Here is a 24,091-nt window from a genome sequence, read left to right on the forward strand (position 1 = left end):
TTAACTAAATCCCCTATAGGAACAACCTTAAATCATCCTGTTTTCCAGTAAGAATGGCAAAATGTTTTTCTTTCTAATATAGACATTTTAATTGTATCTATCATTTGAAAATCTCTAAAATAGGTTTTGAAGCAGCATGATAATAACTATAGATTTAAAGACAGTAATCTTGTGCATCCATGTACTAAGGATGTGTATTCAGTGTACCTTCACTGAGATAGATCTAGAAAGTTGGTGGGTTTTTTTAATTTGAAATGGAATATGCAAACGTAAATATAATGACATGTTTCCTTTAAGGGACTGCTTATGCTGATTTGCCGTTTTTAGAAGGGTTTACACATTTTGCCCCGTTTTAAATATTTTCATTTTTGGACTGTATAAATAACTTAATGGTTAGCGATTTTGCTGTTTCAAAATAATCAATCAGTTGTATTTATTAAGCCGTTACTGTACTAAGCACTTAGGGGAATGTGATATATGAGAATTGGTATGCATGTTCCCCATCCACAATGAGCTTACAGTCTAGAGGGGGATACAGACAATAGGAATAAATTACCGATGTGCATGTAAGTGTTTTGGAGCTGAGGGAGGGATGAATAAAGGATGCAAGTCCAAGTGCAAAGGCGACACAGAAGAAAGTGGGAGAACAGGAAATGAGGGCTTATTCAGGGAAGGCCTCTTAGAGGAGATAATAATAATAATTGTGGTATTTGTTAAGCGCTTACTGTGTGCCAAGCACCATTCTAAGCTCTGGGGTAGATTCAAGGTAACCAGATTGTCCTATGTGGGGCTCACAGTCTTCATCCCCATTTTGCAGATGAGGTAACTGAGGCACAGAGAAGTTAAGTGGCTTGCCCAAGGTCACCCAGCAGACAAGTGGCAGAGCCAGGATTAGAACCCACATCCTCTGACTCCCAAGCCCGTGCTCTTTCCACCAAGCCACACTGCTTAGTGTGCTTAGATATTTCATTGGGGTAGATACTAGGTAATCGGGTTGGACACAGTCCCCACCCCACATAGGGCTCTCAGTCTTAATCCCCATTTTACAGATGAAGGAACTCAGGCACAGAGAAGTGAAGTGATTTGCCCAAGGTCACACAGCAGTCAAGGGGCAGAGCTGGGATGGGAACCCATGACCTCTGACTCCTAGGTCTGTGCTCTATCCACTAGGCCATGCTGGTTGTCACTAGATACAAGGGTGTCTACAGATTGTTTTAACCTAATGACCGGGACTACGGGAAGCTTTTGTTTTCGAAGACATATATCCCTTCTTGAAAATCTAAAGCAGGCGATGAGACACAAACCCTTAAATTTGGGGAGTGACCTGTCAAAATCAGAGCATCGGCTCACCTTAGTCTGTACCCTATAAGCACTTGTTATTTACCCCACCCTCAGCCCCGCAACACTTACTATATTCATAATTTATTTATAGTAATATCTGTCCCTCTAAACTAAACTCCATGTGGGCAGAGAATATGTCTACCAACTCTGTTGTATGGTACTCTCCCAAGGGTTTAATACAGTACTCTGCAAACAGCGCTCAGTAAATGCTTTTGATTTATTGATTGATTGTTTAGTCTGAAGAGAGCTCCATGCCGTGCCACCATCCTGGAAATTGGATGTGGAACTGCGGGAAAACGTCAGGGATTTGTTCTGAGTAGTCGACGCCCTTCCCTGCTCACTCTGCCTCCGTGACCATCAGAGGCACCAGAAGGGCCACTGTGTGAGAAGAAGCATGGGGCCCTGGAATGCCACTAGTTTATTTCTGAATTTCACCACCACCACATAAAGTTAACAAGTAAAATCTGCTCCTTTTCCAGTGTCCTTATTGCTCATGGAAGGCAGGAAAGAATCCTGGGGAAGGAAGTCCAGTGGTGCCTAGAGCTCCTGGGACTCACCAGACCCAGAGACAGGGCCATGGGAGCTCCAAGAAGGGCCTGACAGTCTGAAGGTCAATCAATCAATCAATCAATCGTATTTATTGAGCACTTACTGTGTGCAGAGCACTGTACTAAGCGCTTGGGAAGTACAAGCTGGCAACATATAGAGACAGTCCCTACCCAGCAGTGGGCTCACATTCTAAAAGGGGGAGACAGAGAACAAAACCAAACATAGTAACAAAATAAAATAAATAGAATAGATATGTACAAGTAAAATAAATAAATAGAGTAATAAATAAGTACAAACATATATACATATATACAGGTATATACATATATACAGGTCATGGGTTCTAAACTGAGATCTGCCACTTGTATGTCATGTGACCTTGGGCAAGTCACTTCACTTCTCTGTGCCTGTTACCTCATCTGTAAAATGGGGATTAAGACTGAACCAGATGTGAGACAGGGACTGTGTCCAACCTGATTTGCTTGTTACCACCCCTGCCACCCAGTGCTTCGTACAGTGCCTGACAAATAGTAAGGGCTTAACAAATACCACAATTATTATTATTACTACTTGACTATTATGGAGGGCACAGCGGTCCTCACACTGTATCTGAACCTACTGAGCATCTGGAGATGGTGGTGAATGTTTCATATTGTCAGGAAGGCTTGCATTTAGGAGAAAACGCCATTTTGATGAACTGGTAACTTCATAGTTAACGTTCGAGTAGTTAGCCTTGGTAATTGTTAAGGAAGAAAAATGAAAATTTAATTTTACTGTCCAATGAGCTGATGAATTATTAACCTCATTACTGAGGCGTATCGTTGTACTAATTGGTGCTTCCCTGTACAAGAAGATAAATTGAAAAATGAATTAACCCTTCACAGATTACTGTAATGGGTTATTCCTCCAGAGCACATGAATCGCAGTAATGGCCTAAAACAGTGGCTCAACTGTTCAGTGAAATTGGACCATATGCTAGAGTGTCTGCACTACAATGGGAGGCTTTTATACAGAAATAAACTCACCTAAATTTGTTTAGTATGTTTGTTCTATATTGGGTCTGAAATGAGTGTCTTTCAGTTGTTAACCACTTAGGATATTCTCTGATCCATTCAAATAAGATACTAATGACAAAATTCTGAACTGGTAGCTCTAAATTTTTGTTTCCTAATGGGGAACTTTTTTAGCTACTTGGCAGTTGATGATTTTATCACTTTACGAGAATGATTTTGGAAAGTTTGTAATGTACCTGTACCCACGAGAACTCCCAGTGGCAGGACTGATGCCATACCTTTATTAAATAAGAAAAACAATTCAAATGGCCAGAAAAGGTAAATCCTTTTTCAAGTCAACTATTGAATTTACCCTCTTGATATTTGCAAAATTATCCTATTTCAGAAACAGAGAAACAGCATAGCTTAGTGGAAAGAGCATAAGCCTGTGAGTCAGAGGACGTGGGTTCTAATCCCAGCTCTGCCATCTGTCTGCTGTGTGACCCTGGGCAAGTCACTTGACTTCTCTGTGCCGCAGTTTCCTCATCTGTAAAATGGGGAGTAAGACTATGAGCTCTTCTAGGGATGTGGACTGTGTCCAACCTGATTAGCTTGTACTACCCAAGCGCTTAGAATAGTACCTGGACATAGTACATGCTTAACAAATACTATTTTTTTTTAAAAGTGGAGAAGATAACTCTAAGGTATTCTATTATTTCTAGTCCCAGTGTGCCCAATACGCTGCTGATAGACGAGAGGAAGAAAAAATGTGTGACCATCTCATCAGTGCTGCCAAACACCGAGATCATGTAACAGCCAATCAGCTGAAGCAAAAGATTCTTAACATCCTCACCAACAAACACGGTGCATGGGGAGCCGTCTCACACAGGTAAGCTTTAAACATGAGTCTTCAAAACAGCTAGTGATGGCTAAAATGCTAACCAGGTTTTGATTTAAAAAAAAAAAAAAAGCTAATTGCACCTAAAGTATTTTTCCAAAAGGCCTTATTTCCTCTGGAGAAAAAGTACTGCTTCATGGGATGCCCTGATCAACTGGGAGCCCCAATAATTTCTCTCTCCCTCTCTTTCCTCTTCCTCCTTCCTACAAGAACTCTTTTATGGGGAGAATCAATCATTCAATCGTATTTATTGAGCGCTTACTGTGTGCAGAGCACTGTACTAAGCTCTTGGGAAGTACAAGTTGGCAACATATAGAGACAGTCCCTACCCAACAGTGGGCTCACAGTCTAGAAGCACAGTCACAGAGTCACAAGTTCTCCCTCAACACTACAAACTAGTCTAATTGATTTATGTAGACAACCCAGGTCCCTAGAGTTAGAGTCCCAGTCTGTCCTTTGTCATGTTCTCTGCACTCAGGCAGGATCCTTTTATTCTAAGGGAGAGGTTTCCTGTCATTGCAGCCTCTGTTTTTAAGACATTCAAGTCCCTCTGTTTTCCCAATAAAAGTAGGTTTCCCCCCACTCTTCTGAGGGTGACTTTTGCTGTGCTGTCTGTTCCTTCCAGAATTGCGTTCTAATGAGAGGACTTTCCCTTGTTCATCAGGGCCCCTAGAAGGTGACCACCTCTCCTGATGACTTCAAGGGCTTTTTGGGTAGTTTCTCATAGTTGCAGGCTCTTTTCCCCTAAGCCTCTGGGTTGATGGTCCTTGAATTTGGCACGGTGTCGCTGGGTCATTGTCATTACCAACAAGGATGAAGACTGTTGCAACCTATTTCTTTGTTTTCCATGGAGCTGAGTATTTTAGTGTGAGTATTTCTGTCTTAATGATTCTTGGTACAACTATGATCCGCTGCGCACACATGAGGTTCTAACTACTAGCCCAAATATTATCTGCAAATTTTGTTTCCATCTTAGAGCAGGATGAAATCCTAGATGCCTCTCTTTTTCCAGTTCTACCCCAAGTCCCTAGAGACTATAAGACAGTAGATTAAATTCTTTCCAGAGCCTTTTGTGCTGTTCAGAGAGGTCTGTGCAGGTGTATATGATTATAATCTTTACTGGCAATTGGAAGGTGCTATTTAGGGTTTTGTGGAAGCATTTCATATCACCATTGAGAAAATGTGATAAGGATTCAACACTGTTTCCTTCCAAGGCCATAGAAAGCAAAACTGAGCTATTGACCTACTGCAGAGGTTTTCTCTTGGATGTGATTTTGGAATGTGGTGTATTTTCCTTCCTGTTCAGCTAGACCAATTGTAGAAATAGTGAAACTTTTGGGACACAGTTTTTTCAGGTCCGCATCATCCAGCAGACCTGTCTTGCACATTATTATGGATCTGGCAGAGGTTGGATTGAAGGCAAATTAGTTAAAGGTTCAAAGCGGACAAGATGGTGGTTATGCAGGTAGGCAAAGGGAAAGCAACCAATAATGATAAAGAAAGCTACCACTCCTGCAGTTTCAAATTAGGCTAACATTTTATGTTTTGTTTTGTTTGGAGTTAACATAAGGATTGAACTTCTTTGGAGCTAGGCCTTACCACCATTCACTTACTTTGTAACTTCCATTATAGATTTCTGTGTATGTTGAATATCAACTAACTTGGATGACCAGTTGGGACTCAGCTCCTAAAGGACATTTAAAACCGGAGCACACCCAATATCTTCAAATTTACTTCTGACTTCAATTTTAGACTTTAAAGATATTTCTCCCGGATTTAGATGCTGGTTACCATAGAAGTTGAGAGGTTACACCTGATTAGAGGTCCTGGATAGTGCTGCTGTGGTTCACAGTAACTCAGGTCCAATTGAGATAGCCCAATGGACCTGGCTTTGGTGGTAGAAGACTGAATACTTTCCCTTTTCTCTGAAAAATCAAATAGTTGTTTTTCCCTTCCCCATCTTAAGGCTCCCTTCATGAGGCAGTATTAAGCAGCGTGGCTCAGTGGAAACAGCCTGGGCTTTGGAGTCAGTGGTCATGGGTTCAAATCCCGGCTCCGCCAATTGTCAAGCTGTGTGACTTTGGGCAAGTCACTTAACTTCTCTGTGCCTCAGTTACCTCATCTGTAAAATGGGGATTGACTGTGAGCTCCCTGTGGGGCAACCCGATCACCTTGTAACCTCTCCAGAGCTTGGAACAGTGCTTTGCACATAGTAAGTGCTTAATAAATGCCTTTATTATTATTATTATTATTATTATTATTATTTCTTAGTAGTAGGAGCATGTTACTGGGAGCCAGGAGACTTAGGTTGGGTTTCTAGCTCCAACTTGGCCAGTAGGCTGATAAATGACCTTAAGCGACTCAGCTTCTCTGGGCCTCAGTTCCCTCACCTGTCAAATGGGTGAATAATAATAACTGCTACTCCATACCTCACAAGGAGGTGGTTAGGATAAAAATGAGATAACGTTGAAGCCTCTGGAAAATAAAAGCAAATCTAAGGTGGTATAGTAGAATGGGGCTTTCCCTGTCATCTCCCCTTTCCTTCTTCTTCCCCTCCTGGTTCAGAGCTGTGGGACTAGAATCCCACAGCTGTCATGCTCCTAACTCAAAGCATCGTTTGGGGAGTGCTCATGAAGGATCTGCTCCAACCCATTCTGGGTTTCAGTCAGGAGCCATGTCGTGAAACTCAGCAGCCCCTACTTAGCTGTAGCACCCTGGTCCCATTAAGAAGTTCAAATTCGCTGAGGAATTTTTGTTTTCAGCACCCAAATTTACCCCCAATATCAACAAAAAAGGATTTACCCCTGAAATTCCCCTTCATTCATTCATATTTACTGAGCACTTACTGTGTTCAAAGCACTGTGATAATAATAATGATGGCATTTATTAAGCACTTACTGCGTGCAAAGCACTGTTCTAAGCGCTGGGGAGGTTACAAAGTGATCAGGTTGTCCCACGGGGGGCTCACAGTCTTCATCCCCATTTTACAGATGAGGTAACTGAGTCACAGAGAAGTTAATTGACATGCTCAAAGTCACACAGCTGACAGTTGGTGGAGCCAGGGTTTGAACTCATGACCTCTGACTCCAAAGCCCGTGCTCTTTCCACTGCGCCACGCTGCTTCACGCTGCTGTACTAAGCACTTGGGAGAGTACAGTATAACAGTAAACAGATACATTCCCTGGCCACAATGAGTTTACAGTCTAGAGGGGGAGACAAACATTAATATAAATAAGTAAACTACAGATATAACCCCGTAGATGGTTTAGCCACAACTCATGGTGCAAGGTCTCTTTAACTTGCCCCGCCTCAGATGGGATTGGAAAGACTTTTTTTTTTATGGGTTTATGCTTTCACTTTTAATCCCAAGACTGCTGTTTTTATGTAGTTTAGTATTTGAATTAATGTTATTGGCTTTTAGTTGTGCCCTGAGGCTATTTAGAAAAAGGTGCCATTTTATAAATCTAAAAAAAATAATAAAGAGTATTTCAGGTTTTAATGGAATGCTGAAAATATGATATGGTCTAGTTATAGAGTAATATCTATTAGTTATTTTGGCTTTTTAGTTTATAGTTCCACACTGCTTAAGTAATTTACAATAAGCTATTTAAAAGAAATTAGTGTGTAAATTAGATCATGCCTCATTAGCAGGCCCCAGACCAAATAGAAAGTTTCGTAGCACTTGTAGTTCATTTGCATGACTTGTGTTTAATGGGCTTCCTCCAAGTTTGGTTTGATTCATTCATTACACCATCACAGAAGAAACCATTAGGGAGAGATATTCAGATTGTGGTTTTTTTCCTGTTCAAAAGGTAAAACCATTAGGAATTGATGCTTAATTGTGGTACATTTGCTTATTGGCAGAAAATAGCAATCAGAACATTGGCAGAGGAAGCTGGAATTATTAGTATGAGCATTTATAAAGAGCCTGATGTGGAATTTGTAGACAGAAAGGAAACAGAAAATGCAGTGGCCTGGGAGACTTCTGAAGAAAGCAAAATGGATGGTCACACTTCACGGGCTTTTGGATTCTTCCCAAATTGTGCGTGCTGATGTACCAATTGATGAAGGCTGGGCTTGGGGTAGAGGTGACCAGGTGTGAATGCCCCAGTGGCCACCCCCTCTGTCCTCTCACCCAACTTCCACTTCAGCACTTCCATGACTCCCAGACCACCCCATAGCATTTATCTTTTACACTCCATTCCTTTCTCATCTCTGTCATTTATTGTAGCATCCGTCACCCCCCTGCACCTACCCCCCCACAATAGATTGTAAACTCTAGAGAGCAGATATGAAATCTTCTAACTCTGTCGTACCGTACCAGATGCTTAGAACAGTGCTCCACAGAGAGTAGGGGCCCAGAGAATATTATTGAGTGATTGGAAGTAACTTTCATAGTGCCAGCATCAAGGACACCCACCTAGGTGCTTTCATCAATTTCCTGCTGGAAACTCAATCATCATCATCAGTCGTATTTATTGAACACTTACTGTTTGCAGAGCACTGTACTAAGCGCTTGGGAAGTGCAAGTTGGCAACATATAGAGACAGTCCCTACCCAGTAGTGGGCTCACAGTCTAAAAGAGTGGGCTCACAGTCTAAAAGGTTGTTGTCTCCCTCTCTGGGAGAGCCACCCTTCCGTGAGCCCCCCTCCCTGCCCAGCTGACTACAGAGCGCTAGACTGGATGGTTATTGAATTAACAATATCAGATGTAAGTAAGTTATGGCTCAAATTGCCTCGTCCATTTCTACTCAGAGACAGTTGGGCAGGTCAGTTTCAGGTCGGGAAGCTACAGTGCATATGTTTCAGCCTTTCCCCGTGAACAGGAAAGGATCGGATTTGACCCGATCTTATTTGATAAAGGACTTGACTAATTGCTTTTAAAAATTTGTTTTGAATTTGGACGCCTACCTCTACCAGTAAGGGCATATGTTAAAATAACATGGTTTACGGGGAAACATAGATGTTCCACAATGGAAATTACATTCTACAGGGTTTTTCAAATGCTGCAGAGTTATATCTTTGGCTTAGGTTTAAATGTTGGTAAGATGGAGGACTACACTAGGAATTGGACCTGAATCCCACATTTGGGGGAGTAGTTACTGATGACCAGTGAATAGACTAAAGAGCTTTCTGATTCTGTCCTCATTGACACAATGAGTCACTTCCAGACAAAAGAGCAAACACATATATTGGTCACAGCCAGTGGTAGTAATATTTACTGAGTGTCCACTGGATGCCAAGCCTAGAAGTGACTCCTTCAGGAGTTTACACTCTCACAGGCTAAGCAGACAGAAAAATAATTGCAAATAGAATAGTCAAGGTAAATAATTTAATGTTCATTTGAATAAACATATACACTCAAATGTTGGGATTGGTGCTAAGTGCTTATGTGCCAAAAAGCCCTTTAGCATTGTTATGTAGTATAATGGGAAGCCCGTTGAGAGATCTTAAGCTGAGAGGGCTAGTTCAGTTGAAGGACCGATCCTAAACAGGTCAATAATGGCATATTTACTGAGCACTAACATAGAATACAGTTCATGCTGTCAGTCTCAGAGACATACAATTAGAATAAAAACCACAGCAACCCGACCACCTGGTGTGAGAATTTGATTAAAACTAGCCCTCCAAAATCCTTACTTTTCAGAAACGGAAATTCTGTTGAGAGAAGCTAACACTGAAAGTATCAGATACTCCAGAAGAATTAAACACAGATGGAAAATTTTGCAAAATAAAGTAAAATGACTGGCTAAAATGTTAATATGTAAGTGATTCCTACATGAAAAAAATGTGCGTGTGACATAAATCTGACTCTGAAAGCATTACCAACATTTTATTGACTGGAAGCATTGTGCTTAGGTGCCATCCAAAAGGCATGCCCCTTTCCTGCAACTGGACAGATATTTATCAAGTATATCCAAATAAATAGTGCAAACTATTTCAACAATATCTGTAAACCAGGTGGCAAAGGTAATTGGTAAGGCAGTGAATGAAGGGGAAATTATTGGGCGTATAGGTTGGAATCAGTGAGGTTTGGTTTTCTTTTATTCTTTTAACTAAGTCCCAGTTTGGTCAGAAAGACGAGTGCACTGGATACTGCCACAGTTTCTTTACCGAGAGCCTATTTTCAAAGAGAGAGATGAAGGAACTTACCAGTAAGTGTTAGGGAAGGGCTTTTGCAGTGTTGAGGCTGTCCCCAGTGAGATCATTGCTGCTGCCATGCTGAAAAACGTGTCACCAAAGAAAGTAGGGGAGAAGTGGGAATGGTGGTATGAGCAACCAGTTCTGACCTCCCTGGGTCCCTTGTCAGCTCCCTTCCTTGTTGGCTGGATGGAGAAGGGATGCTGCTGATTCAGAGTTCGGTCCCCTGGAACTGGCCCAAAAAAGCAATTACGAGTGGATGCTCCACCTTTTAGGTCAAGAAGGCCAAGTATCTGACATCCCACTGATGTTTTTAAGTGCTCTGGTGTCTAATAATGCCATTAATAATTCACTAACTTAAATTTATATTTCTGCATTCTTTCAGAGACATCAAAGGGCTCCATGTTCACTTAGACTCATAACTTCCTTATGGACTTGGTAGAGGACAAGTATTATTACACCCAGGGTCACCACATTTTAGGGCACATTACCATTTTCATTCATTGTCGTATTTATTGAGCACTTACTGTGTCCAGAGCACTGTACTAAGTGCTTGGGAAGTACAAGTCGGCAACATACAGAGACGGTCCCTACCCAACAACGGGCCCACAGTCTAGAAGGGGGAGACAGACAACAAAACAAAACGTGTAGACAGGTGTCAAAACCATCAGAATAAATAGAATTACAGCTATATGCACATCATTAACTAAATAGAGTAGTAAATATGTACAGGTGAAATAGAGTGATAAATCTGTACAAACATATACAGGTGCTGTGGGGAGGGGAAGGAAGTAGGGTGGGGGGATGGGGAGGAGGAGAGGAAAAAGGGGGCTCAGTCTGGGAAGGCCTCTTGGAGGAGGTGAGCTCTCAGTAGGGCTTTGAAGGGAGGAAATGTGGAGGGAGGGCATTCCAGGCCGTGGGCCAGGGGTTGATGACCATTTTGAAATAACAGCGGCCCAACAGAGAATGTTTTGGCCATTCACCTTGACCTCTTAGCCGCCTTTGACACTGTAGACCACCTCCCTTTTCCTTGAAACGTTATACAACTTTAGATTCACCTTGGGTTCTGTTAGTTTTCCTCCTATATTTCTGACTGCTCCTTCTCAGTCTCTTTTGCTGGCTCCTCATCTACCCCGCACCCTTTGGCAGTACGAGTTCCTTAAGGCTCAGTTCTAGGTCCCCTTCTATTCAGTGTCCAATCTGATTATCCTGTATCCGAACCCCAGCATTTAACATACTGCTCCGCATAGAGTACTTAATAAATATTAGTAGTAGTAGTAGTAGTTTTCCTCTCATATCCGTGCCCCTGGACAGCGGTGTGCTTTGTAACATCCCTGCAGCTTCTCTCCAGGTTAGCATTATGGGCCTACAGTTTCTGGATGATCTAAATCTTTCTTGAACCTATTGATATTTTCTGTCTTCACTACTTCCTGCAGTAATGAATTCCACATGTGCACTATCCCCTATGGAGATTTAATCTTGAACCTTCCACTTTCAAGCTTCAGTGGTATGAAGGGATTCAGCACACCACAGTTTTGCATTTGCCTTGACACACCCTTCACATGTAATAGACTCAGAGAATGTGCCCTCTCAACCTTTTTCTTTCCAGGTTGGAGATTCACATCTTTTCAGTACTTTTACCTTTTCACGTGGAAGCTGCTTCATTCATTCATTCACTCAATCGTATTTATTGAGCGCTTACTGTGTGCAGAGCACTGTATTCATTCATTCATTCAATAGTATTTATTGAGCGCTTACTGTATGCAGAGCACTGTACTAAGTGCTTGGGAAGTACAAGTTGGCAACATATAGAGACGGTCCCTACCCAACAACGGGCTCACAGTCTAGAAGGGGGAGACGGACAACAAAACATATCATGATTGTTGTCCTTTTGTGTGCCTATTTCCCTATTTCTGGTTGTCCTACAGCCTGACAACCAGAGTGTAATAGGAATAATTATGGTATTTGTTAAGCACTCACTGTGTGTCAAGCACTGTTCTAAGTGCTGGAATAGATGCAGAAAAATCAGATCTGAGACAGTCCCTTTCCCACATGAGGCTGATGGTCCTAAACAGGAGGGAGAACAGGTATTGAATCCCCATTTTACAGTTGAGGAAGTTGAGACACAGGAAAGTGAAGTGACTTGGCTAAGGTCACTCAGCAGGCAAGTGACGGAGCTGGGATATGAAGTTAGGTCCTCTGAATTCCAGGCCTGTGCTCTTTCCACAAGCTTTGCTGCTACCTGATCTGTTTGACGCTGTGACAGAGAGGGAAATTCGTTGACTGCTATCTGCATTCTATAACCATAACTAGCGTTAGTCTTGGAAGAAGAAGCTTCATGAGAAAGGGGTCACTTAGCTGTAGGGCACCACACTAAAACTATAAATGACTATGTGAGATTCAGGGCAGTCTGGGGTGGGGAGCGGGGAATGGGATTAGAAACTGCAGCCAGGTGCAACCCAGCCATCACTTCACCCTTCTGACACCAACCTGCTTGTTGTACCCCGACTTCATCTCTCTCGACATCGACCACTTCCCTGCTCACGTCCTCCCCCTGGCCTAGGAACTCCCTTCCCTTCATATCTGAAAGACCACTACTTCTCTCCATATGTTTGTACAGATGTATTACTCTATTTTACTTGTACATATTTACTATTCTATTTATTTTATTTTGTCAATATGTTTTGTTTTGTTGTCTGTCTCCCCCTTCTAGACTGTGAGCCCGTTGTTGGGTAGGGACCATCTCTATATGTTGCCAACTTGTACTTCCTAAGCGCTTAGTACAGTGCTCCGCACACAGTAAGCGCTCAATAAATACGATTGAATGAATGAATGAATGAATGAGTATTCAGTGTCCTACTGAAATTCCAGCTCCTCCAGGAAGCCTTCCCTGAATAACATCTCATTTCCCCACCCAATTTGTCCTCCCTGTGCATCACATTTGCACTTAGATCTGTACCCCAAAAACACTTGGATACCTCACCCCAGCCCCATAGTACTTATGTACATATATCCAGCTGCTTCCCCCAATTGTAATTCATTTTAATGTCTATCTCCCTTGATAGATTTTAACCTCCTTCAGGGCAGAGACTGCACCTACCAATTTTATTGTCTAATGCTCTCTCAACAGCTTTGTTCAGTGCTCTACATATAGTCAGTGTTCAATAAATACCTCTGATGTATTGGTAAAGTGTTTAATAAGTGCAGCTAGAGCACTACTATATTACAGAGAATGAAAAGGAAAACAAATCTAAAATAGGAAGCCTCATATGGTTGTCATCCGTTTGCATTTATCTAGAAATGTTTTTATTTTTCTAGGATTAGAAATGAGGGGTTCTTTTGATCACCATATTAGCCTCACTGCTGTTTAGCTCATAAAATGGTAAAAAGCTTAAGAATTGTCATCATTCATTCATTCATTCACTCAATGGTCTTTATTGAGTGCTTACTGTGTGCAGAGCACAGTACTAAGCACTTGGGAAGTACAAATTTGCAACATATAGAGATGGTCCGTACCCAACAGCGGGCTCCCAGTCTAGAAGGGAGTGACAGACAACAAAACATATGAACCAAGTAAAATAAATAGAATAAATATGTGCAAGTAAAATAAATAAATAGAGTAATGAATATGTACAAACATATATACATATATTAATCGTATCAAGTGCCTGGGGTTGTAGAAGCACTAGCACATTCTGTCATTCCTTCTTTTTTTGGATGCTAATTACAAGATCCATATACTAAGCGGGAGAAAATATTCTTTAAGCAGCAACATCTGGCTCTTTGGCAGACTTATCTAAGACATTTGTGTCAGAATCATCAGAGATGCTGCATTATTAGGCTAGCGTGGAAATCTCCAGGCTCTTTAGATGAGGCTGTTTTTTTTTTTTTACCTTGCCTTTTGGATTGGGGGATTTTTGTTTAATATGTTTACCCTCACCCCAGTAGTGTTGTGGCATCAGTTTTTGCTTCTTAGATTTTAAAACGTGGTGGAGTTAAGTGATCTTCATGTTTTGACGAGCTCTAGTAAAGCAGCAGTTTCTTCCTCTGAAAATCTTTCAGTTGTTTGCAAGCACATCAAACTTGGATTAGTATCGTTCTAAAGAGAAGAAATAATTTCACAATACAAGAAACCCTCAACTGTTTAGGTGCTCAAGAAAAATACACTAATGAATTAGACAAGGAGGATCTCTTGGTATTTGTGGTCTCCAATCTTGTAGCTATCCTTTGTCAATAATAAAGGGGCTGTTGGTTAGGCTGTAAAGCTCCATTGCCCCAGAGTGCTGTATTTTGAAGTCATCTGTCACGGATGCATTGTGGAGATAGAAGACTATTTATGTTTATGGCATTTTAAGTAACTGAGTAAAACCCGTTGGAATATCCAGAAATGGCTTGTTTACTGTCATCACTGCTCACTTAATCCTGTGACCTTGACGTGATAGTACTTCCATAAAGCTCCCTGCGGGTAGTTCAATAAAACAGATGAACATCAGAAGCTAATGATTGTTTCAGCTTCAGGAGTTAACTATCTTATGCAGCATACATGGCATAAACTTTCAATATTACAAAAGCATTTTAACATCATTTTAATGTAAAAATATGTAATCGGTCAGATTATTAAGGAGCAGATTGTCTTGTCTGAATAAACTGCATGCTCCTTGTACAGATAAGTATTATTTAAATGTGTCTGTATGTGAGACTGATTATTTAAAAAAAAATATTATGCCTCTTTTACCACCTGAATATTTTAACATAATTTGTTATTTTTATTTTCCTTTTTTATTATACTGCATGAGCTCATCAAAATTGCTTCCAGGAAACTCTTTTTCATGTTCTCACTTTGGAAATTTTTTTTTTCCTGAAAGCTCAGATCTTCATTTGCCTTCAGACTTTTTCTTGGAAAATGAAAATTTTTCTTCAGCTGTTCCACAAAAGAAAAATATTAAACGCTTATCTGAGCATCGTAGAACCGTTGAGACTTACATTCTATGATTTTGATTCCTGCTTTCCTTGAACATTACTTCAGGAGCTTCTGTCCATTAGCTGTGATGAATCCACCCCATACCCTAACACAGGTTTTTTTAAGCAACTGAAAAGATCAGCATTATTAGTTCTCCAATCTGCTCAAACAATAGGTGTATAATGAAAATGGGATTTAAAAAGATTTATTGGTCTTCCATCAGTTTTTAGACATGAAGAATCTATTTAGCTGCTGCTAATCATCCTGTCAAATAAGAATGTTCATTTCTGCTTCTTAAACACAAATCACGTGACAGCTAAATGATTTATTTGTTACATCTAAGATTTACAGTTTCTTTTATCAGAAATTAGTAACTAGAAAATTTGTTGGTGAATAGATACTTTGAATGTTGTTGAATAAAGTGTGAGGCGATATTGAAAGTTTAAAAGGGAAGGCATTTGAGTGGCGATCTCAACAGCATCTTCGTGGAAACCATTTCATGGTGAACTATTGAGGCAGAGACTGGTCAGGCAAGAAATCTAATATAATGATGTTTTATGTGCCCAGAAAACTAAATTGTATCACCTATCCTTACTGATTTAACTTTAGGCCACTACCCTTAGACGGATAAAATCCCTGTATAAGATTGCTACATGTCAATAAATAAATGGTCAGCTATTTCAAGTATGAACAACTCTGCAGAGACATATATTTTCTTCCATTTTGAGAGATTTTCATGGTGCTATGGCTCAGAAAAAGATGGCTGTCTTGAGTTTTCCCAGAAACCTGCAAATGAAATCCATCCTTGTGGGCTTTGTCACAGACTGTTTGTTTTCTTTGAAAGAAAACATTGCTTCTTCATAACAGGTCATTTCCTCCTACTGTAAATCACTAAATCCAACGAGCCAAGTGGCGGTTAAGCAGTTTACAGGGGAAAATGCCACATACAGATTGGGAATGAAATGGCATCTTGTATCTCGACCCTGCCACTGGTCTGCTGTGTGACCTTGGGCAAGTCGCTTCACTTCCCTGTGCCTGTTCAGCTGTAAAATGGGGATTAAGACTGTGAGCCCCATGTGGGACTGTGACTATGTCCAATCTGATCTCTTTGTATCTACCCCCACGCTTAGTACAATGCCTGATACATAATAAGCACTTAACCATTACCATCATCTTCATTATCATCAAACCTCTCCCAGAGTATCCTATGGCTTCTGGGAGGTTGTAGACAAAACCAGCCCCTTTGCACTTTGGATTTTGTAGTTTTCTCTGTCCTCTCCTTCCCTGAAAATCTCTCACCAACCTATTTAGAAGGCTGTCCAAGGTACTTTTCATCCTTTAGGACGAAAGAGTTTTTGACCAGATGCCTCTATTTGCTGTTTCTGCTTCTCTGTAGCAAGATTGAGTGAAATGCCATTTGTAAAGCATTTTTTGTAGGCTTAGTTTCAACCCTTTAATGCTGCCTCTCACATATGGGCTTTTCATCTTCAGTATCAGTTGGGGAAACCTATCAGTGCCAAGAAAGGAGCAATAACCGGCCAGGTTCACTTCAGAACGATGAAAGCTCTTGTTTTGTCTTTTATTTCTTTGATCCTAATGGAGAAGTGTTTGTCAAAGAATCAGTTTTGAAGAAAGTAAACAGATAAGCTTATTAAAAATCTGAGCCTTACTGCTCTATATTCTTGACTCCTGCACTTTTATGATGTTTGTGAATGGCTTTCATTATGCTTTACCTCATTCTTTCCATCTTCGAGGACAGGGAAAACATTAAGTATATTTTCTACGAAGAATGTGGTGGCACAGGGATAGAATATTCAGGAGTGGAAGCTTTTCTAAATCAATCAATCAGTCAGTGGTGTGTATTGAGAGCTTACTATACGCAGAGCACTGTACTTAGCTCTTGGAAGAGTTCAGCATGAAAAAGCTGGTAGATATGACCCTTGCCCACAGAGGAGCTTACAGTCTCAAGAGGGAGCCATCCATTAAAATAAATGACAGATCGGAAAAACAGCAGAACATAAGGATATGGACATAATGATGGTATCTGTCAAGTGCTTACTATGTGCTAAGCACTGTTCTCAGTGCTGAAGCTTCATCTATGGGTAGTTGAGTTTACATGGCTTAAGCTGAACCTGTCTTTAAATCATACTAATGAAAGCAGTCATGCTTCTGCATAAAAATTAAAGTAGTCTTCCCATTTTTGTTTTTTATAATTTTTCTTTATCTTTATTCTTATTAATAGAACTGTCATTTTTCATATCTTCCCCTGGTCTTCTCTCACTGTACTCCTCAGTCCTGGTGTGGCTTTTTTTTTTCTTTCTCTTCCTGCATCACTTAACATATCTACCTGTGTATTTTTCCAGGTGTCTGTCTCTGACCCACCTTGCTTTTGTCCCCTGTGTGTCTTTTATTTTCGCTTCTCATTTCTCCTTTCTTCCCTACCGCCTTGGTCATGCCAGCCCTTCAGTCACCTTAACTTCCATATCTATGTCTAGTTGTCGATTTGTTATCTGTGCATTTTATTTATTGGTTTAGGTCAGTTTTCTATCTTATGTCTGTGTCTTTTTCTCCAGTGCTTACATACGTAATAATAATTCCATCAATCAGTGGTATTTATTAAGGGCTTACTGTGTGCAGAGCACTGTACTAAGCGCTTGGGAGAGTACATTTCAACAGAAATGGTAGCTACTTCCTACCTGTAAAGAACTCACTGTCTAGAGGAGGTAATAATTGTGGTATTCATTAAGCACTTACTATGTGACAAGTAACGTATCATCTATTGTCTCCACTGTTACAGCTTTAAAGGGTAAGGGACCATGCCTTTCACTTATATGTGTAATGCATTTATTTAGTTATATTAATGTCTGTCTCCCCCTCTAGACTGTAGGTTTGTTGTAGGCAGGGAACTTGCCTACCAAATTGGTTAATTTGTACTCTCCCAAGTGCTTACTACAGTGCTCTGCACATAGTAAGCGTGCAGTAAATGTGATTGATGTCTGTTTCCCTAAGCTATTGGAATAAATGCCACAGTGAGCCCACTGTTGGGTAGGGACTGTCTCTATATGTTGCCAACTTGTACTTCCCAAGCGCTTAGTACAGTGCTCTGCACACAGGAAGCGCTCAATAAATGCGATTGATTGATTGATTGATTATGGGGTGAGATATGGAATGAGGCTGTAACAGTAGTTTTCCAGCTCTCCAGGGAAGGGTGGGTTCTACCACACTGTGCCCAAAACCCTTTCAGAAGCTGCTGTGTAGGTGCCACCTTTGAGCTAATGTCTGTAGGCAGTGACCCCTGTGGCAAAACTGTCCTCTTCCTTGGATATTTTAAGATATTTAAATATAGCCAAGAGTAACTTGGCCAAAAGCAGAGATTCCTGATCATAACTAAAGAATCACAGTAGGGGGAAAGCGATAATGTGTGATCATGTGCTCCCCTAACCCCCCAACACCCCGCTGGGTGGTTTAGGGAGTTAGGGGTTGAACATGGAAAAGACACTGGACAAGAATTGTGACTTTAACAACTACATTTGCATTAACCGGAAGGGTAGGAGGTTAAAATCCAAAAGGTTAATGAGGAAAAGATTTCAGACGATCAGGATCTGGAAGGAATTTTCTTACTGTCATAAGATAAAGGAGTGAAGCCTGGTAATCTTAATATTAAATATTCAATAAGGATGGTGAAGCATCACTGATCAAATAGTGAGATGCGTATTCTCAACAGTTACTTTTAAAACTTAGGGTCTTAGAGTCTTAACTTGAACAGCAGTCACACCACTTGGCAGGCATTTCTGAGCCAATCACAGATCTTAGAGGTGGTGACCCAGTCAGCAGCAGCGCCCTTTGTATATACACACAGTTCTGGCCAAATGCACGTTTTCACAAGTGTTTCGGTTGGCACATGACGTCAGAATGAGCCAGTGTTCTTATGTTGACATACAGCTGTCTGTGTACTTAGTGATGTAAGTACGCTATTTATTTATTTATTTTACTTGTACATATCTATTCTATTTATTTTATTTTGTTAGTATGTTTGGTTTTGTTCTCTGTCTCCCCCTTTTTGGACTGTGAGCCCACTGTTGGGTAGGGACTGTCTCTATATGTTGCCAACTTGTACTTCCCAAGCGCTTAGTACAGTGCTCTGCACACAGTAAGCGCTCAATAAATACGATTGATGATGCTGATGATGAGGCGGCAGAGACGGGGTGAGTACCACAATGGGAGCTTTTCTTACCGTGGGGTTCTGTGGGACTGCAACCCCGCATTACAGGAGAACTGAGCACACGGAGAAGCAAGAAAATCCAACTAGTGAAAGAATGACATTTCAGCCTTCACTCCAAATCTTGTACCTCTTTTTTACAGTGAGTTGGGTGGTTATATGTGTAACCAGTTGATTCTTCTGTTCATAGCAGTTATTTGGATTTTTAGAGACTTTTTATGTAGGTTTTTTTAAGATGCATTAATGAGGTGCTCTTTTTGAGATTCATTAGGAAGTAGAGACAATCACTTCTTTGCTGTTGGTCATGAAAGCAGTAGTGAAAGAAAAATGATGCATTATTTCCATGATCTAAAGGTTTTACAGGAGCGGCTGAGCAACTCACTGTTGTTCAGTGCTACATTAACTTTTCCATTAATACTGGTGGTGTAAAATATGAAGCCTTTAAGCATTATGAAGTTACTGTCCGGTATTTGTTACTTGATGTGGCTGCTACATTTGAATGTCTTAGCCATTCTGGAGAAACAACCTTCATAATTTTTTAAACTGTTGTTTTCTGCATTTTTAATCTAGCAGGAATTAATTATGCTGCTGTAGTTAAACATTTTCACTGGGAGCCTTTTTATTTCAACTTTTTCCATTAAAAATCTCTGTCATGTAAAGTATTGTTCTCTAAAAACAAATACACATTTGAAAATGAAGTTCTTGTCTTTTCCTTGAAATGGAGAAAATCATACCCCTCAAATGCTAAACTCCATGTAGGGCAGAAACTGTGTCTGATCTGATTGTATTGTATTTACTACTCCAGCATTTGGGATCCCGAGCTTGGCACATAGTAAATGCTTAAGAAGTACCATAGTTATTATTAAATACTAATCCTTTCATTTCAAAGACTTCAAAGATTAGAATTAAAGCAATTGGAAAAAAAATGTTGCTTGCTTCCAAACTTTTGTGCAGATATGGAAGGGTTTAAGTTTTAAAAGTAACTGTTGAGAATATGCATCTCACTATTTGATCAGTGATGCTTCACCATCCTTAATATTACCAGGCTTCACTCCTTTATCTTATGCCAGTAAGAAAATTCCTTCCAGATCCTGATCGTCTGAAATCTTTTCCTCATTAACCTTTTGGATTTTAACCTCCTACCCTTCCAGTTAATGCAAAATGTAGTTGTTAAAGTCACAATTCTTGTCCAGTGACTTTTCCATGTTCAACCCCTAACTCCCTAAACCACCCAGCGGGGTGTGGGGGGGGGTTAGGGGAGCACATAATCACACTTTATCGCTTTCCCCCTACTGTGATTCCTTAGTTATGATCCGGAATCTCTGCTTTTGGATTCTTTTCCCCCATATTCCCAAACACCTGGAGGAATCAACCCTTTTTCAGATACCAGGCCACCTTCTACCTTAAAACTCTCAATGAATCCAATCTGACTGTACATAGCTGTCTAGACAGGCAAAAAATACCTGCCCCCTCATAGCTTTTAAACCGCAATCCATTCCCATTTTGTCCTTACAAAGCAACAAATGAAGATCAGAGAACAGTGTTTTAAACTACTACTCTTTTGTGGGAAATGTTACTGAGCAGCCCCGCAGCACTGATGTATCTGTAATTTATTTATATTAATGTCTCTGTGTGCCCCTCTAGACTGTAAGCTCCATGTGGGCGGTGAATGTGTCTGTTAGTGTTATATTGCAGTCTCCCAAGTGCTTAGTGCAGTGCTCTGCACACAGTAAGTGCTCAATATGATTGATTGAATCATGAAATGATGTGCATTGATGTGAAATGTGATGTGATTGATGTGAAATGTGATGTGATTGATGTGAAATGATGTGAAATGTTAGAGGATCAGCGTGGCCTAGTGGCAAGAGCCTGGGCTTGGGAGTCAGAGGGCATGGGTTCTAATCCCCCCTCTGCCACTTGTCTGCTATGTGACCTTGGGCCAGTCACTTCACTTCTCTGTGCCTCAGTTACCTCAGTAGAAGAGGGATTGAGACTGTGAGCCCCTCTTGGGATGACTTATTTACCTTGTATTTACCCCAGCGCTTAGAACCGTGCTTGGCACATAGTAAGCACTTCATAAATATCATTATTATTATTATTATTATTATTATTATTATTATTATTATTTGGAGGTAGGAAGGAAAGAAGCAAGGGGAATGGATGATTCCAAAACTAGATAATTCCCCTATAGATAATTTGGAAAATATCATAAAAAGAAATTTCAGTGAGAACCCAAAACTGTTTGGGCAGAATCTCGTCCCCAGATTATTGTCCCCATTGGACACATAGATAAACTGAGGACCTGAAGAGGCTCTACCCAAGCTGATGCAAACTAATAGAGGTATGGATAAGAACCAGCATTCTGGGGTAAACTATTATTTTAATAATCCCTGTAAAATAAGTGATCGTATTTATACCTTCTGTGGCACTTGTGTATATATGTTCATTTAAATTATTCATGTAGATAGTATTATAAATATGTAAGTTCCTTGTGGACAGAAAACATGTCACTTCATTATTATGTACATCCCCAGTATCTAGCACAGCACATCACATCAAGTGGCTGCTCAATAAATGCTACTACTTCAACCCCCATACAATTTTATTATATTAGTAGGTTTGATTTTCCTGGTATTTTAATTTCCTCTATATCTTCTTGATCCATAGGGTAGTTTGGTGTTCAATAGTAAAGTTACATTGATGAGAAAGGTATTCTACAGCCGTGACAGATGTATTATATAGGCCTGCCATATCATCCTAAATGTAAAAATGAGGTCACAGACCACTAGGGAAGAAGAAACAAGCAACACGGTACTATTGGATAATATATGTGAAAAGGATAAGTGGGGGGAAGAAGGACCTTATATAGCATAGTAGTCAGAATATTTATCATCCAATGCTGAAGAAGTGATGACATGATAACAAGGTTTTCCTGTAGAGCTCGAATGCCAGATTCCAGAAAATCACATCTTCTTTTAACTATCCTCAAGGATTCCTATTTGTTAGGACTGCTTTATCCTTCTAGCTCAGGGTTTTTTGATATATGAGAGAGAGACAGAGTGTGTGTGTGTTTAGTCGACCCAATTTGAATGAAGCATTTCCATTTCATTTCATTTTCCAATGCTTCCCTTGCTATTCTAAAACTCAAGCCCAAAAGAAAAATCCTTGTTTTTCAGCTAATGGAAGTAGGGAAAAGAGAGGTTTGGAAGAAGTGAGGAGATAAAATACTTCATGTATCCTACTTCTGGTATCAATCAATAGTCCAAATTGAGAGTTTACTATGTCCAGAGTACTGTACTAAGTGTTTGGGAGAGTACAATAGAATTAATAGTGTCCTCTCCTCAGTATTCCACACAAAATGTGATGCTTGGTAGTTTGTTTTTTTATGGTGTTTGTACAGCATTTACTACGTTTCCAAACAGATTGGATGCAGTCCCTGTCCCATATTGGGCTTGCAGTCTATGCAGGAGGGAAAACAGGTATTTAATCCCCATTTTACAGATGAGGAAACGGAGGCCCAGAGAAGTTAAGTGACTTGCCCAAGGACACACAGCAGGCAGTTGACAGTACGAGGATTAGACCATGCTGATTCTTATCCATCAGTGGTAATAAGTGCTTTACTGTGTACTGAGCACTATACGAAGCACTGTATTATCCCTCTAGGAGATTGCAAAAACATGCATGTATTTTTTTACCATGACCAAAAAAATCCCCAAGTCAGTGTACCAGAACCAAGAGAGGTAGTAAATTTCCTTGAGTTCAAACCTGAAGACTATTAAGAAGGACAATTTATCCTTTTTGGAATTAAACCTAAAATCTTGAACTGCCTCAGGAGCAATCTGGTAGCCATTCTGGTCTTAACATTTAAAAAACACTTTTGTTTATGGCCTTTTGAGCATCCTTAAAATGCTAGACAGAGTACAGAAGAAATATATTACCTTTGCCCTTTGGGAGCTTAGAATACAGGAATAATAACCATGATAATAATAATGATTGAGGTATTTAAGATCATACTGTTTGCAAAGCACTATACTAAGGGCTAGGGTGGGCACAAGTCAATTAGATCAGACCCCGTCCCTCCCCAAAAGGGGCTTACAGTCTAATATATTGTTCAATCATCATATATTAAATACTGCCCAAGCATTTATTGATCATTTGTTGTGGTTTTCACTTTCTGTTTTTCCTTTCTGTTCATTGCTGGGTTTTTTTTTTTTTCTGAAACTTGATAGATTTGATGTTAACACTGTAGCAATGGGCAATTTATAGCCAGAGATTTAGGATTCCCAGATGGTCTGATTTGGGAAGGCTTCCTTCATCTGTGGGGGAAGTGAGAAAGGGAGGAGATGATTTGAAGGGTGAAAGATGGGAAGCTGATCCAAGCATCAAGACAGCACTGAATGAGCTACAGTGCTTAGCACATTGAGAGAAGCACTACAGAGGTGCATTGTGACCTAGTGAGAAGCAGAATGGGCCCATGGAAAGAGCACAGGCCTGGAAGTTAGAGGATCTGGGTTGTAATCCCTGCTCTGCACCTTGCCTGCCGTGTGACCTTGGACAAGTCACTTCTCTGTGCCTCAGTTGCCTCATCTCTAAAATAGGGATTAAATCCCTGTTCTCCCTCCTACTTAGCCCCGTGTAGGTCAGGAACTATTTCCAATTTCAATCATTCAGTAGTATTTATTGAGTGCTTACCGTATGCAGAGCATTGTATGTTGCCAACTTGTACTTCCCAAGCGCTTAGTACAGTGCTCTGCACACAGTAAGCGCTCAATAAATACTATTGATTGATTGATTGTACTAAGTGCTTGGAAAGTACAATTCAGCAACGGAGACAATCCCTATCCAACAACGGGCTCACTGTGTAGAAGTGGGGAGACAGAAATCAAAGCAAGTAAACAGGGCTCAGTAGCATCAATATAAATAGAGTATTTGCTTATATCAATCAATCAATCAGTCATATTGAGCACTTACTATGTGCAGAGCACTGTACT

The 24,091-nt window shown here is 40.4% G+C and overlaps 1 protein-coding gene across 7 annotated transcripts in view; it reads left to right on the forward strand.

Annotated features, from left to right (window-relative positions):
• The window catches only part of NBEA (neurobeachin), a 448,073-nt gene that overhangs the window by 223,957 nt on the left and 200,025 nt on the right, over positions 1 to 24,091 (forward strand). For all 7 annotated transcript variants that reach the window (XM_038761708.1, XM_038761703.1, XM_038761704.1 and 4 more), the window contains one exon: positions 3,605 to 3,771. In XM_038761708.1, coding sequence (XP_038617636.1) covers positions 3,605 to 3,771 — 167 coding nt within the window. The remainder of the gene's footprint in view (positions 1 to 3,604; positions 3,772 to 24,091) is intronic.

This window comes from Tachyglossus aculeatus, chromosome 20, assembly GCF_015852505.1.
Source record: "Tachyglossus aculeatus isolate mTacAcu1 chromosome 20, mTacAcu1.pri, whole genome shotgun sequence".
Classification (NCBI taxonomy): Eukaryota; Metazoa; Chordata; class Mammalia; order Monotremata; family Tachyglossidae; genus Tachyglossus; species Tachyglossus aculeatus.